Raw genomic sequence first — 17454 nt, 5'->3', positions numbered from 1 at the left:
TTTAAGTTAAATAAAACGTTTTAAAAAATATTAAATTAGATTATAAAATGCCTATCTTAAAACCGCTACAAATAAAGAAAACTTCAGTTGTCAAGGTAACGGTACACTGCGCTTCGTTTTTTGTAAAATATTTTTAGAGAAGTTTAAGGTAATATTTTAGCTTAATTAAACTTTCTTTTTACGTTTTACAGATTAACAGATAAAAGTTAATTTAATAGAGGCCGAAAGCCTTAAAATTGATCCGGCAAAATGACGGACATTTTGTGCAAATGGTTAAACGAAGAAGTGAAACTTTCTAAAGTTGTGGGTAGGTTTTTTTTGTATATATCTTTATCCTTGATGTGGAAAAGTCGAATGCGCGACCTAAACAATCTCGAGTTGACAGTGGTAGTTTGGGATATTATAGATTATAATTGCCCCATAATTATGCTTCTATTTAAGTGCTGACTTAGCAGGAGTTTATATCATTTATAGCACCTTACTCAAGGGTGCTACAGCATAAGAGCAGTGGGGATTAAACCCACGACCTCATGTATGGTGTAACAAGTGTTCTTACCACTACACCACGATGTCGGTTGTAGGAAAAGAAAGATAACATGTTCTTGCACATTATTCTTTAAAAAAATTATCAATTTACTGTTTATGTTATTTTAAATACTGTCTAAAAACTGTTTATAAACACGCAAAAAATAAAATTTTTTGCGGTAATTAAAATGCGAACTCTCCGCTGTTTAAAAAAATAATCTTCGGGCCGAAGTATCCGGTTACCCGATTTTATTACTATTTAGGCTGGCGAATGACTACAAAATTAAACTGTTTTTAAAGGTTAACTTGCTGTATTTATTAACTTTAAATTTTTAAGAATTTTTAAAGTTGATAATTACTTTTAGAAATTGAAAGTTTTGCCGAGGATTTTTCTTCTGGATATTTTCTTGGTGAAATTTTAAACAAATTTCAACTCCAGGATGATTTTGGATCGTTCTCTCGAGGTAAAACTGCTGATGCCAAACTCAACAACTTCACAAGATTGGAACCAACTTTACATTTACTGCAGGTTAATGTTATAAAATATTTATTTAGTTATACCATTACCGGAGCATAATGTTAAAACACTTCACTATATGAGATTTAATTCCCACTGCTTTTATGGTTTAGTGTCTATGAGTTAAGTGCTATAAACGGTACAAATTTCTTCTAAGCACTTATCAGCAGCATAATTATCGAACAATTATAATTTATAATCTTCTAAACTGTTGAGACTGGGTGGGGTAACTGATGTTACTTTATGTTTAAAGTCTACCTTACCACAAGAAAAAGGGTTATAATAATAATATTATTTCTGTAACATTATTTCTTGTTTAGATTCCATTTGACACAAACATAGCTTACGATGTGATGATGTTGAGACATGGAGTTGCTACAAGACTCTTATACCAGGTTCATAGAATTAATACTTAACCTTTGTATTCAACTGTAGCGAATAAATTTAAGAAAATCGTAAATTTTTGCATTCTAAGTGTTGCAATTAACTTAAAAACGTTTGATTTTTTGTAGTTGTATGTTGCTTTGTTGCGAAAAACCAAGAGTAACCTCACAGGAGCTGCCATGCAAACCATGAGAGCTCCAGCCCCGGTTAAACTTGAAAACATCGAGAGTGGGCTTTATAGGGAGGTAAGTGGGATGTGGTGGAACTTAAGTGGTTTTAAGTTTGGTTTTTATTGTGTACTTAATGCAGATCTCGCTTTTGAAATTAATTTAGCACTAAAAAGTTCAGTTATAGTGTTTTGTTCTTGAGAAAAACTTTTTAAATATTTTATTTGTTAACAGAGATTAAAGACACTTCTACCCAGGGAATCAGATTTAACTTTAAAGCAAGTTTCAACAACTTTTCAAGCAAAGAAAAGTGAATATGAAAGAAAGGCATTAGAAGAAAGGTAGATATAACCTAATGCTTATAGGTACAAGTACTAATAACCAACAGCTTAGTGTAGTGGTCAGAACACTTTACACACACTTTTCTCCACTGCTTTCCTGTTGTTGTGCCCTTGAGTAGAGTGCTATAAACTGTATGAATTTCTGAGTGCTAAAAAATGTATAAATTTCTAAGTCTAAAACTAGTTAGCAGTTCAAATATCGAGCAATTATCATCAAAAAAATGCAAACTAACGAAGACAATTGAAGACTGGGTTGACCTTTCCATATCGAGGATAAATGTGAAAAAAATATATATAGCTGTTAGTAAATGAAATGTTATTTTTACTTAATCCTAGGTACAAAGAAATGAGGAGATACGAGGAAATCAAACAGGAACAAAGACAAGCAGAGTTGGAGAAATCTCGAGTTATGAAACACAAACAAACTGAACTTCTTGCTAAGATCCAAGCTGCTACCGTTCATATCCCTAAACCTCCTTCTACTAAGACTTTAAAGGTTAAATTATAAATAATTATTTAAAATAGTATTAATAGTTGTGGGTTCAATCCCAACTGATCTCATGCTGTAGCGCCCTTGAGTAAGGCGTTATAAACGATATGAACTCCTGCTAAGCCAGCACTTAATCAGCAGCATAATTATTAGGCAACTATAATCTATAATATGCCAAACTGCCACAGGCAACTCGAGACTGGGTCGGAGTATCCGATGTTACTCTATGTTTAAGTCGCGCATTTGACTTTCCCACATCGATGATAAAGATATACAAAAAAAAATAGAATAAATAGGTTATATAAACTATTGTAAACTCATAGCCTTGGTAGTTTTGATTTAGGTCTTTTGTCATTAAGTTTTTTTTTTAATTTTTTTTATCTTTTTAGGCTCTGAACCAAAGGAGAGAACTAAGAAGAAAAAAGGAGGCAGAAATTGTCTCAAATGAAATCGTAAATTTCGAAAAGAATTTAAAGAAATTGGTGGCACCCACTTCTACTCAACAGGAAGGTGGCAGCACAGAGTAAGTTTGTGTTTTCATAAATTATGAAATTTTTTTTTAATTTATCGATTTTTTACAAAATAAAAATAATTTTGATCTTTAGGACCCCTCAAGAGGAAGCAGGTGAGAGTAGCAGCGAGTACCTCCAAAGGATCAAGGATCGTTTGGAAGAGGATGCAACAGCCAGGGAAGAGAGAGCAAAAAGAAGAAGGAAAGTCCTCGTTGACCAGATGAAAGCACATCACGCACAGGAGGTTGTATTTTAATCAATTTTTTGGGGAGGATCAAATTTTCTCTTTTTAGAAATTAAGTAATTTAATTTGTATTTTAATCTGCTTCTATAGGAGGCATTGAGACAAGAGCAAGTGGTTCAGAGATTGATGCGGCAATCTCAACAAGAAAGAAGAATTGCCGTTCAACTTATGCAGGTTAACAAACTTAACATTCTATTCTATCATAATTAAAATCATTTTTTGTGGGTGGTTCTTCTTATAATGGTGTCACTAATAAAGTAAAAAAGTCGTTTTCGTATTGTTATAAATAAATTATTGTTTAAATATTTGTTCCAGGCACGAAGAGAAAAGGACACTATTCGTAAAAACCGAATTTTCCAACAAAAACAAATCGAGGAAAGAAGGTTGAAAGACTTTCAAGATGCTCTTGATAGAGAAGCGGTAAAAACTTTAAAGTTTCAAGTATTTAAACTAACTTTGATGTGGTATAGTTTAATCTTTTGTTTTTGTACCATTCTTTAAATTAAATTTCACAAAAATCGACAACAAAACAGTATTATCCATAGTGAAATTAAAACCTTATCCTTAAGGCTTAACATTACCCAGTAATCACAGTATAAAAAATAACATTTTCACACAGGAGCTAAGCAAGCAAGCTAGACAGGATTATGAATTAAATGTTCAGCGAGAGAGTGAGTTACATCAGCAAATAATGGCGGAACGGGCGATGGAGCGATACAAGAAACATTACAACGCTTGTTCTGATACTCTGGGCTTGATCGTTGACTTCTCTTGCAAGATTGCTGAGTATCGGGAACTGACCGGAAAGTGAGTTACAATCATCTATATAAAATAAACACCAGTATAAAGATGGATATCCAATTTACAGGCCTACAAAATAAATAAAACTACCGTTTGTGGTGCGGAGGTAAATTATCGCTAACAAATGTTAGTTGAGAGTTGCAACCATATTACAACAATTAAAATGCAGCAAGTGGGGGAAGCTATTGACTAACAAGGCTAATGTTGTTTCCATCTAAAACTTACAGTAGAGTTAGATATTTAATTTAATTCACAATTTTTCCACCTAACAGCATTCTTAAGTATGCTTCTAAATAAGTACTAAAACCTAAAATTAAGTGCTAGTATAGAAAGCAGCAAAAAACACCAGTTTATTTAAATTTTAAGTTGTATCTAGGGTCCCAATAGTTTGTGACCTAGTATTACCATATAAGGAAAAACTACATCCTTTAATTATTTTACAACTTTAGGAAAGTTCCTGATAAACTTGTTAGGGAATGGAAAGAGGTTATAATGTCGGGGAATCCCCTGTATGAGAGCCAGGAACAATCGAAACAGGTGGAAGTTAAGTTGAGGAACGAGGAGATATTGGATGACCAGGACTTTGCTGAGTATAAGGTTTGTTAAATGTGGTAAATTTTTAAAAGGATTTTAACTTTTTGTTGATGTTTATTTATTTTTTTTGTATATATCTTTATCCTCGATGTGGGAAAGTCGATTTCACAACCTAAACATAGAGTAACATCAGTTACCCTGACACAGTCTTGAGTTGAATTTGCAGTTTGGGATATTATATATTATAATTGGCCGATAATCAAGCTGCTGATTAAGTGCTGGCTCAGCAGGAGTTCATACGGTTTATAACGCTTTACTTAAGAGCGCTCCAGCATGAGAGCAGTGAGAAACCAACTTTAACGAATACAATTTATTTTTAGTCTATGATAGGAGAATGGCAACCACCAGAGGGCAGCAAACCATCAAATAATAATATTTTGGGTCACATTTTACAGCGAATGTTTTTTATTGTGGAGCCTGCACCAGTGAGTTCTCGTGATTTGTATTCACATTGTAAAAATCTTAACTTTATTTCTATTTTAGTCTGAATTTGTACCAGTTTCTACATGTTTTAATATATCAAACTTAAATCAAATCAGTCTAGAAGTGTTGTAAACAGGTCACATCTTCTGACTTGAGCTAAAAGGTTTCGAGTTCAAGTCCCATGAATGCCACACTATTTGCCCTTGAGGCCGGCGTTCACAGATAGCTTAAACACGTCCCAAACTGTACACTCCACCCAATAAAAATATTAAAAACCTATCCCCTTAACGGATATGAACAGAGATTTGTTTACGTTATAAATACTTTAGAATTAAACACTTATATGTTTTGTCCAGCCTCCTTCCCCCCCTCCCAGCTTCCCAGAGTTCCCGCTTCGATGTGCAATCATTGGGAAGATGTTCAGTGGGAAGACAAGTTTGTTGTCAGAGCTCACACAGAGACATCGAGTGGTCAGATTGTCTGTTGACGAACTCATTTCTGCTTCCGTTGATGCTTTCCAATCAGGAGAGATCGTCACTTTTACCAAAGGTTTGTTGAAAGTTTTTTTTTTAAATAATTTTTGTATTTTGAATAACAAATTATTAAATGCAAATTTAATGTTTTGTTGACATGGTTATTTTATTTATTAACTAAAACTTTGATCAGTTTGTCCATTGCTTAAGTAAACTATCAGTGTGGTGCAGTGGTAAAAACACTTGGCTTCATGACACGAGGTCCTGGATTCTATCCTCACTGCTCTTATGCTGTAGCGACCTTGAGTAAGGCACTGTAAACGGTATAAACTCCTGCTGAGCCAGTACTCAAACAACAGATTAATTATTGAGTAATTATAATCAATAAAATTTCAAACTGCCAAAGTCAACTTAAGACTGGGTTGGGGTAAGTGATGTTACTCTACGTTTAGGCCATGAAGTTGACTTTCCCACATCAAGAATAAAATTTAACAAGTTAGATTAAAACTTTAAATTACAAGCTTTTTTAGGAAGTACATGTCCTTAGCTCTTACAAAAACTACCTCAATCAAGCCTGCCATTAACTAAGCTTATAATTAATCCCCAGAAATAACAGCTCCAGCTACAAGTGTGACTGAGATTGTAATTGAACCGGCAACCCCTGGTGTGAAGGATACCCCAATGTTGACCAACTCAGACAGTAAGATTGTGTTTTATATGTTGTGGTGGTATTAATATATAAGATGTAGATTTAATTAATAGTAAAATTAAATTGATTTAAATAACTGAAAATCTGTTGAGGATAAACTAAAATAATAAAAAAATTATTTTGATACAAGTTTTGGTTTATCATCAAATTGATTACAAATTATGTTGAATTAAAATTTTTTCAAGTAATAAAGAGGATAAATTTTATTAATATTATTCCTCTAGGTGGGGATGATGAGAAAAAAGATGCTGAGAAAGATATCACAGAAGGGGAAACCCCCCAGTTGTCTCCAAGGGCATTCCTGGGTGGGAGAGCAATGGTGAGTTTAGAGAGTTTAAGTTATAATAAGTTTTAGAACATCTGGACTTCAAAATCCTAGGTTTTAAGTTTAATTCCAACTGCTGAAAGGATTTAGTTTTGAATAAAGGTAAAAAAATGTCAGGTTGTAAAAATATTTCACTGCATGAGGTCTTGGGTTCAATCCCAACCGATCTCATGCTGTATTGCCCTTGAGTAAGGTGCTATAAACGGTATAAACTCTTGCTGAGCCAGCACTTAATCAGCAGTATAATTATGGGCAATTATAATCTATAATATTCCAAACTGGCACAGTCAACTCGAGACTGGGTCGGAGTAACTAATGTTACTCTATGTTTAGATCATGAAGTCGACCTTCCCACATTGAGGATAAATAAAAAACAAATATTCCTTTTTTTAGGAATATTTGCGTAAAGGTGCTGCAGTTCCTGACCAAATATTAGTTGAGGTCATTGTAGAAGGGATACGGGCGGTGCCTCAAGGAACCGGGTGGGTCCTCGATGGGTTCCCGACCACCGCACAACAAGCAGTATTGTTGGAGAAAGTGTTGACTGGTTGTGATGTCACAACTGATTTGGCACCAACAAAGAGAAAGCAAAGCAGGTAGAAATTAAACTAAAAACAGGGTTTTTTGAAAAAAACTGTAAAATAATTTTAAAAATTTAAAAAATTAAGTTTTTTTAAGCAACCTTGTGTTAATTTGTTAGGAAATCGAATCTAGCAATCGACCCGAAACCAGTGGCTGAACAACCTCCGGTAAAGTCAGGACTTGATGTTGTTATCTTGCTCGATGTAAGCGATGATCTGGTGCTGAAGAGAGCAACTGGGAGGACAGGTGAGATAAGTTGTTTGTATGAATCTCATAAGCAATATTAAATTTCCAAAATTAAACTTTTTGAATTACGACAGTTTTTAAGGTTAGATTCCCTAGTTAAAAATATTTTTTACTAACTTTTAAACTTTATTTTTCCAGCGACTGAGTCTGGGGAGATATTCCACGAGGAGTTTAAACCTGCTCCACCTGGAAGTCAAACAGGAGTGGGAAAAACTGAGAAAGTTTTTGCTGTCAAAGATCCAGCTTTCGACAAAGAACAAGTTCAAATTAGGATCTCAAGTAAGTTCAGTTTTAACTTTTAGTTCTGTTAATTTAAGTGTTGGATCACTTGTACTTAATTTGATTTGACCGGCAGCATGGTGTAGTGGTAAAAAAACTTGCTACACCACACATGGGGTCGTGGGTTCAATTCCCACTGACCTCATGCTGTAGCACTCTTGAGTAAGGCGCTATAAATGATATGAACCTAAGCCAATACTTAATCAGCAGCTTAATTATCGGGCAATTATAATCTATAATATCCCAAACTTCCAAAGTCAACTCGAGACTGGGTCGGAGTAACTTATGTTACTCTATGTTTAAGTCTCGCATTCGACTTTCCCACATCGAGGATAAAGATATATACAAAAAAAAATAAAAATGGTTGTCAAATGAACTTTAGTACTTTAAGGTTTTGCTTATTCTATCTTATACTTTTTTCTTATTTTCACAGTTCTTGCCAATTCTCTCATAATTTCCGGTTATTAAATAACTTGTTTATTAGTTAATATTGTTTTTTTACCGTTTATTTTCTTCTTTTTAAATTTTTTTTTAAAACTAAACCTTTTTTCTTTTTAACTGATTTTATCTTTTAGGTTTCCATGACAACTGGCCCAAACTGGAGCGCTTGTACAACGAGATCTCGAACGTCAGGATCGTGGACGGGGAGAACAATCAAAAAGATGTTTACTCTAACTTTGAGTTTACTTTGTTTGAGACTCTGGACAAGGTTAGAATTTGTTCTTTATGGTGGAAAAAGGCAACCTTAGTTTTTATAGAGCCTAGTGGACTTTATATATATGTATAGGTGTCAAATTTTAGGCTTTTCTTTCATATCTCTTTATTATGAGATTTTTTTTGAATTTTATTGGCAATTGCGGTAAAGAATTCATAAACACTGGGTTTTACTACATATAGCGATTAAAATTTAAAAAGCTGCTGTTTGTAGTGTGTTGGTAAATTACCGAAAGACAAATATTAGTTGAGAATAACAACCGTTTACAACAACTAAATTTAGACTGTAGGGCAGGGCTTTTACCTAGTGTAACTATGGCAACTCAAAATTGGGTTTAAAGAATATAGATGTTCAAATCTGAGCTGTAGGGGTAGTTTTTTTTACTTTGTTTTGTTTTTAGATCCAGAACAAGGAGCAGGAAGTGGTTCCTCCAGTTGTAAGCGATGAAAAGAAGACTGAGGTCACGAAACTTCCATCGGTGGTCCTCAGTGAGAAAAGTGATTCAACAAATCGACCGGAATCCGTCACCAGCAAGTTTGTAAACTTTATCATCTTAATTACTGTTGAAATTATTTTTCTTCGCTAAATTAATTAGTGTTGGATTCTACTTGATTTTAATTTGTTTTTTTGATATTTTTTTTGTTTTCAGAAAGTCCAAGAGATCATCTCAGAGTCCGGACACAAAATCCACTAAAGGATCTGCTAGAGGTCGCAAGAAAGGTCAGGAGAAAGAAGGGAAAGATAAATCAAGAAGTAGATCAGGATCTGGAAAAAGGTAAAATCTCAAAGTTTTGGAATTATTAATTAAATTAATTTAACTAATTAATCAATTATTAAATCTACGATTTGGGTTTAACTTTTACTAACTTTTTTACAAACTTTAATTAACTTTTACTACTATTTTATTATTTATCCCCTTTTTCCCCCCCCCTCTAGTGGCAAAGGAAAAAAGAAATCCCGATCACCCACCCCTGAACCAGTTGTTGAACCCCCTCCAGTGACCCCCCCTGGCCCCCCTGAGCCTTTACCTGGAGACCCAACCTGGGAGTATGTTGCTGAAGAATTACCCCTCCCTGTAGCGCACTCGTGTGTCCCATATTGGAAGAATAACGAGAATAATTATGTCAGAATGACAAAACTTATTTTCCGACAGATTAGATCTGACAGAGAAAGTATTATCAGGTAAAAATAATTGTTGCTATGACATCACAAATCTATTGTTCTATTAAAATAAATGTTGTTATGACATCACAGATACTTTTATTCTATTGAAATAATTGTTATTATGACTTCACAAATGCTTTTATTTTATTAAAATTAGTGTTGTTATGACATCACAAAAGCTTTTATTCTATTAAAATAAATGTTATTATGACATCACAGATACTTATATGAGACACGCCAAGACTTTAAATCTCACTTAAGTAGACCGGATCACAAACAAACTTTTGTGAGTTCGTGGCAACTCGATTTTAATGAAATTCCCGATGATTTGAGGCAGGATGAGGAAACTAAAGCTGAACTACATCAGAGGCTTGATGTAAGGAGTTTATTTTGTTGATTATTTTTGTATTTTAAGAAAAAATGCTTTTAAAAAGAAGGCGTTCAAGTGTAAGGGTTCAAATGTAAGGGGTTCAAGTGTAAGGGGTTTAAATAAAGGGGTCCAAATGTAAGGGGTTCAAATGTAATTGGTTCAAATGTAAGGGGTTTAAATGATAGGAGTTCAAATAAAGTGGTTCAAATAAAGGGGTTCAAGTGTAAGAAGATGTAAGGGGTCCAAATGATAGGGGTTCAAATGAAGGGGTTCAAATGTAAGGGGTCCAAATGTAAGGGGTTTAAATGTAAGGGTTAAATAGTCATAGAACTTGTTTCCAGAATTAATTTCTATTTTGTTTTGTTGATTTTAATATTTTTTTGTAATTTTTAGGACTTGAGGGAGAGACTGTGGGATGTTTGTGACACCAGAAAAGAAGATGTGGAGGTTGAAAGAAACAACTTGCTCCAGGAGGGATGGATCGAGGACCATCTTGGGATCCTCACCAACCACTATCTTGGTCTCATGCAGGTTATTATTGTTTTCTTATTATGACATCATAGTAGATACCATGTTATTAAGTTCGGTTGGGCTTCTAGGCCTAAAAAAGGGGTTTCAGTTTAATTTTGATTAAATTTTAAACTGCTGTACTGATTCTCACTGTTGGTGACTGTATTTGTGTGTTATCTAATAAAGAAAAATATTGTCCAACAATAGAATTTTATGAAAAAATTTTGGTGGGAATTTAAACTTTCCTCTGATTGAAATAAGGAGTCATGTGATTGTGATGTCATAGTAATTTGATGTCATAGTAAAAAATACATTAGTGTTTTAGTTGGTAATTTAAACCTGCTTTAAGTTAAAATAAAATTTTTGTTTTTGATTTTTTTAAACTTTACTTTTTTTTGTAGTGCGAGATCGATCGTTTCCAGGATACCGTCCAAATCTTAAAGGATTATTATGTCGGGATGCAGAAGAAAATACCCGGGGAATCCCCTACTGTGGGTACTCTGGTCAGGTTGCCGTTGGTTGAACTTGACCTCAGTGGTCAAGAGGTCAGCGGGGATCAAAGTTCACTTACTATTGGAAGGTAAAAATCAAAAATTTTAATAACTTAAATTTAAAAATATTTTAATTTTTTGGATTTGTTTAGTGAAAGCCCCCAAATATCGGCCCAACCCTCTCAATCCGACACCAAAAAGTCACCCAAAAAGAACGAAGATGACCCTGACGGTAAATTTAATTTGTTTAATTTAATCCCACAACAAAATTAACAAACTAAAATAAAAAAATCTTAAATTTTCAGCTGACGGAGTCGCCTTTGAGTCTGCGAGTCGAACCAAAATTCCTCTTGTTCAGCGAGGCGCGGCAATCTCATCGACCAATGAGGAAGGGGGTAAGGGTAAAAAAGGGAAAGCCCCTCAGCAGGGGTCCGATAGCCCCACACAGGATGACAATTTAGAGGAAAAAACGATCACAGAAGCTTTTAATTTTGCTACCAAGTTAGTTTTTTTTGTATATATCTTTATACTTAATGTGGGAAGGTCGAATGCGCGACCTAAACATAGAGAAACATTATTTACTTTGACCAAATCTTAAGTTGAATTATTAATTATAATTGCCAGATAATTATGCTGCTAATTACCAACAGTTTAAAATTATTGAGTAAAAATTTTTAAGTTAACAAATTTTTGACAATTTTTTTCTCTAGTGTTGTTACCACGGTGATCCAGACATGTGAGAGTGAGAAAGAGAGGGAAGAGGAGGAAGAGAAAAGAGCAAAAGAGGAAGAGGAAAAATTGAAAGCTGCAGCAGTTCCTGCTGACAAAAAAGGTTTTTAAATTTTATATTAAATCTCGATCGACAAAATTATAAAAGTTTTGATATCCAGGAGGTGGGGGAGGGAAGAAAGGAGGAGGCAAGAGCGCAAAGGGAGGGAAGAAAGGTGGAAAGAAGAGCAAGTCTCCGACTCCCACACCTCCCACTCCAACTCTTAATGAGGAGGTAAATGAGGAGGAGGCAAAGAGGAGGAAAATAATGGGAAAGATGAAGGATGAATATTTGGCAGCTCTTCATCAAGAAGAAGCAGGAGTTAGAGGAAGATTAGAACTCATAAAGTAAGTTTAGGTTTAAATATTGATTTATCCTCAGTTTGGGAGCGTTATTTCAAATCCTATTTAGTTAAAAATTGAATTTTACAGAGCACGAGCCAACTCGACGCTTGGTGATCTTCGCGGCCAATCAGAAGAGATGTTTGCGGACATGCTTGACTGGCTCGGAGCAAGATATTTGAGAGAGATGTCAGCGATCGATAACTTGAGCACGTTGGCACGGCAACATATCGAGGATGGAATAAAACTCAAGTTTGGACTCAGCCTCAACCAAGATGTAAATTTTTTTTTTATTTTCACTAAAATTTTTTAAAAGAATTAACTTTCTGGTCCAGTCTTAAAATTGTCAAAAGAGAGACCTATATACCATCAGTGGGAATCAAACCCAGGAATTATTGTTCTTAAGCCATTGAGCATTTAAACCTTTAATAAATTAAAATTGTATTTTTAATTTCTTATAAAATTCCAACAGTAAAAAAAAATTTTTGATTTTTTTTGTAAATTTCTCTTCAGGAATTTGAGGTAAACACTGATATGAAGTTAGTTAAAACTCCGACTCCTCCTCCACGACCCCCTCCGGTGGAGACATCTCAACCCGACGTGTTCACGATTGTTCAACTGAATAATTTACATCAACATTTCTATGGTGAGTTGTTGATAAATTAATGTTGGTTTAATTTTTTGTTTTATGCCCCTCTGTAAGTTGTTCTGCTGGGGTAGTTAAACTTTATATTTATTTTTTATTCAATAATATTATTTATATTTATTATCAGAATTAGACTTTATGTCTGGTGACCTAAGATATCAGTATTTGAATGCCCATATATATTAATGCCTTAAATATCAGACTTTTTTTTTTGTATATATCTTTATCCTCGATGTGGGAAGGTCGAATGTGCGACCTTAACATAGAGTAACAACTGTTACTCCGACCCAGTCTCGAGTTGCCTTCAGCAGTTTGGGATATTATAGATTATAATTGCTCGATAGTTTAACTGTTGCATAAGTGTTAGCTCAGCAGGAGTTTATACCGTTTATAGCGCCTTACTCAAGGGTGCTACAGCATGAGATCAGTGGAGATTAAACCCACGACCTTTTTGTAAACATTTACCATTTAAATGTTTGGTAACTAACTAATCAACATTTTTTTTCCTCACTTTAGAAGTGGCACCAAATGGAATCATAGCAAACAAGGCTTTCATTGAGCTACTAGCAGACACGGCAGCTTTGACACACGGCTCCGACACATTACCTGAGACTTGGATGAATGTCTCGTATTCACAAGTAAATATAATTTTAATTTATTCTAGTTTACAAACTAAATCCTTAATTTTTAAGTCAAAAATATTAAAAAATAGCTCAAAAATAATTTTTCAAATCAAAAAGTGCAAAAAAAATTGAAATCACAAAATTTTAAAAATGTGAGGATAAACTGAATTTAAATCTCACCAGTTGGTGGAGCTATGCACAATTCTGTCGCCGGACTCGGAGTACATTGATTGGAGAAGATTCTTACTGGTGTGCGCTGAACCGTGGCCTCCTGTAAACAATCAGCAATTGTTACAAGTTCGAAGCTCGTTTGTTGACATCGATGTTGCTGGGAACGGTTGGATTACTTTTGATCAATATCAGCAGGTATGATGTCATAGTTGGTTATGTGATGTCATGTGATTGTGATGTCATAGCAATTTGTAATGTGATGTCATTTTAGTAGTGCTTTTTGTGTTAAAATTATTGACAAAATTTCATGAAAACTAAAATCTTTTTTTAAATTATTTGGCAACCCTCAGGTTGAGCTATGGTTCAGTAATCATAATGAGGATCGACCTTTAACCCCGGAAGACCCTGAGGATCCATTCCCGTTCGAAAGGTCACGAAATTTAAGAAGATTTTTCTTCACATTGTTTGCAGACCAAGAACAAGTAAATTTCTTTTTTAATTTTAAAATTATTCAGGCCTATTTTTTGGCATACACTTAAATATAATGATGAGCTTTAAGGTTTATTTATAACAGGCTTATAATCTATACTTGGTCTCTTTATTAAACTTTTGTTATCACTTTGCCTTTTAAACTAAGTTTTTGAGTCAATTTTTTGCACTTTACTTAAATACCAGCATTAGGAATCAAACCTATGACCCCTAGCCTTAGATTTATTATCATCATGTTTATTATTCACAGATGCCACCAAGATTGGATTATATAAATATGTTGATGTATTTCTCAATGGACAAAGATCATGTCACTGGGTTCTTCAGGTTAGTTTAACACTTGATTTATTTATTGCAGGAAAACTTTAGGGTTTAAGTGAATTTTTTTGTTGTGTTTTATAGAGCTTTAAGTGTTGCTTGTGGTAATCCAATGCCTCGAGTTGTTAAAAGACTAACTGAGTCAATTGTGGAACCTTTAAACAGTGGAGAGAAGGTTTGTAAAAAATTAAAATTATTAGTGATATATGTATATATTTATCTTCGATGTGGGAAAGTCAACTTAACGACTCAAACATAGAGTAACATTTGTTACCCTGACTTATTCTCAAGTTGACTTTGGCGATTTAGGATATTATTAATTATAATTGCTTGATAATTATGCTGCTGATTAAGTGCTGGCTCCTCAGAAGTTTATACCATTTATAGCGCCTTACTCAAGGGAGCCACAGCATAAGAGCAGAGGGGATTAAACCCAGGACCTTATGTAGTAAAGATACATTTTTTGATCACTTAATCCTTTCTTTAAGTTTCCAAAAAAATATAAAAAAATTAAAATTTAATTCCCAGACTGAAAATGATGAACCATCGATCTTCCAATCCCTCCAACAAGTTGAATTAGAGGACAACCCGACCTTGAGTTGTGATGTTAAAGCTTGGTGGTTGGTGTTACATCATGGAAGTTCTAGGTTAGGGGATTCCCACAGGTTCTCAGTGTCTGAAGATCCTGAAGAGAAATATTCGATTGTAAGTTGTTGTTTTTTTGTATTTTACTTTGATTTTTACCATGCTCAGTTTTTTAGGCTAAACAGTTGGTATAAAAAGTCAGTTTTGACCTATATCTATCTATAATGAAGCAGAGTGGACGATTTATAATTTATATTACAACAATTAAAATGCTGACTGCAATTGACAGTTATTATAATGTTTATGTATTTCTTTAAATGGTGTTTAAAATTTTCAATATTATAAAAAAGAAAAAATTATTTTTGGTGTTATTACTACTTCCTTAATTGAAAATCATTACTGTACTTACTTTACCAAAATACTATTGGTTGTTTAGGACCAGTTGAGGGCAGTATACAATGATTTGGAGGCTGATGATGAGATGAGTTTATCGGTTCAAGTTTTGATTAAACATGTTATGTTACAAGATGCCGTTCAAAACACAAAACGACATCAATTTCCGGTAAATAATTGAATAATTTAAAAGTATAAATTGTATCTATAACTGATTGGGTGGTTGTTTTAAGTCTTAGTGGTTACTGCTAGTGGCAGATGAGTTTATTATAACTGCATTTACCTAATTAATCATAGGGTCAATAATAGCTTACACTCAGTGTTAATCTAGTTAAGAATAGGTTGATTTGCTTTTAATATACTCATGTGTATATAAATACCTTGAATTCAACACTTAACCCAATTTTATAATGTTAAAATTTTGTTAATTATTTTTTTTTTTGGTAACAATTAAACACAATTGTTCAAAAATGTAATTTTTTTTTAGGATATTCGTTCAATTTTCACTCACCAAGTTTTACAATCTTTAGAAAACGATGAAATTAACTCAGAAAATTTTGCTTAAATTTCGAAATTTTAAATTTACACTTTGTTCCATGTGTTCAAGTTTTTATTGTTTTTTTAGATTTTATTTTTTGATTGTTTTTTTGGTAATATATATTTGTTTTGGTTATTAGAATTAAAAATTTTTAGTTTTTAATTCAATTTGTTTTTGTTGGAAAGTCTGATACAATTAAAGTTTGTTTTCCACTTACTGACTTAGTGGTGATGACTTAGGCAGTAAAGTTTGTTTGTTATTAAATATTAAATCTGTTGCAATGTTTGGACTTTGTTGGTAAATTTGTTTAATGATAACGCCATATAACCTTTAGGTTAAAAAATATTTTAGAAGTTTTGGAGTAGTTTGCAAACATTTAATATAGGGTGACTCATATAAGCTGTCAATCAAATCAACTTTACAGTTTAAGTATGTACTTATAGGGAGGCAAATGTATTTTGCCTTGGTTTTCTAGTTTGGGCATCAGTTGTTAAAAACTAAACTTTTATTCAAACAAATATATCGACAAAATAGATAAAATTACTTTTAAGTTTAGTTAGGGCAATATTTTTTACATACCTTATTGTTGTCTGTGGTACTAGGAACTTGATATTTATTTAAAGTTAATAATTAAACAAAATGCTACATAGCCCTGTTTAAAAAAAATTTAATTATGCTTACTGTGTACCAACATAATGGGGTTTAATATGTATTAATATTCCATTTTTGTTGGTTTGGAAGAGCAAGCTGCAAAAGTAAAATGTAGTATTATCTAAACTGTTTTTTACATAACAATGGCTACAGAAGGTAAAATTGTTAAACAACTTAAAAAAATTTGTGACAGAAATGGAAAAGAAGAATTTCCTAAACAATCTGCAAAACTTTTCCATAAACTTGGTTTAATTTATAAAACTAATGCTTTTAATTTAGTACACAATACAAGGAGTTTAAAACGTGAAAGAAAAATCAAATTAATTCAAAGTGCAGCTTTACTGAATGCAGCTATTGTTAGAAAACCTGAAAATGTGGAAGAAATTAAACAAGATCTTCGTCAATTTTGCTCTGAATTACTTAAAGTTGCAAATGCAGAAAACCAAGAAGCAGATTTAATTAAATATTCTGAAATAATTAAAAAGGATGTTAAAGAAATGAGAAACAAGGTAAATAAAAAACTTGAAACAATTCCTAAAATTCCTGAAGACATATCTTACGTGAAATTTACAAAACTCAAAAGTAAAAAAGTTAAAGCTATGGTTGACTTGCAGAGTATAATAAGTGAAGATTATTCTAAAATTATGAAACGTCTTGCTGGGTTTTGCAGAAGAAGGATGGGAAAACTACCATCTAAGTTTGCCTTAGTGGGACTTGGATCACTTTCACGAAGGGAAATAACTCCTTACTCTGATTTTGAAAATGTTATAATTTTGGATGACAAAGTTGAGAATTTGCCGGAAAAAAATCAGGAAAAAATAAAAGAATACTTCAGATGGTTTGCTGTGATCTTTCAAATAATTTTGATCAATCTTGGAGAAACAAATATTTCTCGAGTTCAAATTCCAAGTTTGAACAGTAAAGATCCAACGAAATTTAAGTTTTACGATGCTGTTACACCCTGTGGCATTTCCTTTGATGGAATGATTCCATATGCTTGTAAATCTCCACTAGGAAGACAAGTTAAAACAGAAAACAAACCATTTTCACTTGAACTAATTCAATCTG

The 17454-nt window shown here is 33.2% G+C and overlaps 1 protein-coding gene across 1 annotated transcript; it reads left to right on the top strand.

Annotated features, from left to right (window-relative positions):
* The first annotated feature begins 194 nt into the window (after positions 1-194).
* On the top strand, positions 195-15945 carry LOC145746206 (sperm flagellar protein 2-like). Its single transcript, XM_082564421.1, has 40 exons — positions 195-307; positions 891-1054; positions 1363-1437; positions 1555-1671; positions 1828-1934; positions 2271-2430; positions 2814-2947; positions 3030-3180; positions 3271-3354; positions 3496-3600; positions 3800-3987; positions 4431-4578; positions 4896-5000; positions 5355-5547; positions 6079-6171; positions 6405-6499; positions 6899-7101; positions 7206-7333; positions 7472-7612; positions 8188-8321; positions 8728-8861; positions 8977-9102; positions 9264-9509; positions 9711-9867; positions 10255-10392; positions 10773-10951; positions 11015-11094; positions 11168-11363; positions 11573-11694; positions 11753-11978; positions 12063-12249; positions 12486-12618; positions 13135-13256; positions 13425-13607; positions 13763-13894; positions 14152-14228; positions 14304-14394; positions 14748-14924; positions 15241-15366; positions 15685-15945. Exons 1-40 carry the CDS (start codon positions 250-252, stop codon positions 15760-15762), a joined length of 5493 nt encoding a protein of 1830 aa, XP_082420547.1. The 5' UTR covers positions 195-249; the 3' UTR covers positions 15763-15945.
* The last annotated feature ends 1509 nt before the right edge of the window (positions 15946-17454 follow it).

The sequence above is a fragment of the Corella eumyota genome, chromosome 3 (genome assembly GCF_963082875.1).
Source record: "Corella eumyota chromosome 3, kaCorEumy4.1, whole genome shotgun sequence".
Classification (NCBI taxonomy): Eukaryota; Metazoa; Chordata; class Ascidiacea; order Phlebobranchia; family Corellidae; genus Corella; species Corella eumyota.
Note: the sequence above shows the minus strand (reverse complement) of the source record. Positions and strands in the feature narration are given on the sequence as shown.

What these genes read in the sequence shown, in the direction of transcription:
- LOC145746206 (XM_082564421.1), top strand. Translation starts at nt 250, where the DNA reads ATGACGGACATTTTGTGCAAATGGTTAAACGAAGAAGTGAAACTTTCT. An exon ending in ATGCTCTTGATAGAGAAGCG is followed by an intron (nt 3,601 to 3,799) that starts GTAAAAACTTTA and finishes ATTTTCACACAG; the next exon opens with GAGCTAAGCAAGCAAGCTAG. An exon ending in TGTTTGAGACTCTGGACAAG is followed by an intron (nt 8,322 to 8,727) that starts GTTAGAATTTGT and finishes TTTTGTTTTTAG; the next exon opens with ATCCAGAACAAGGAGCAGGA.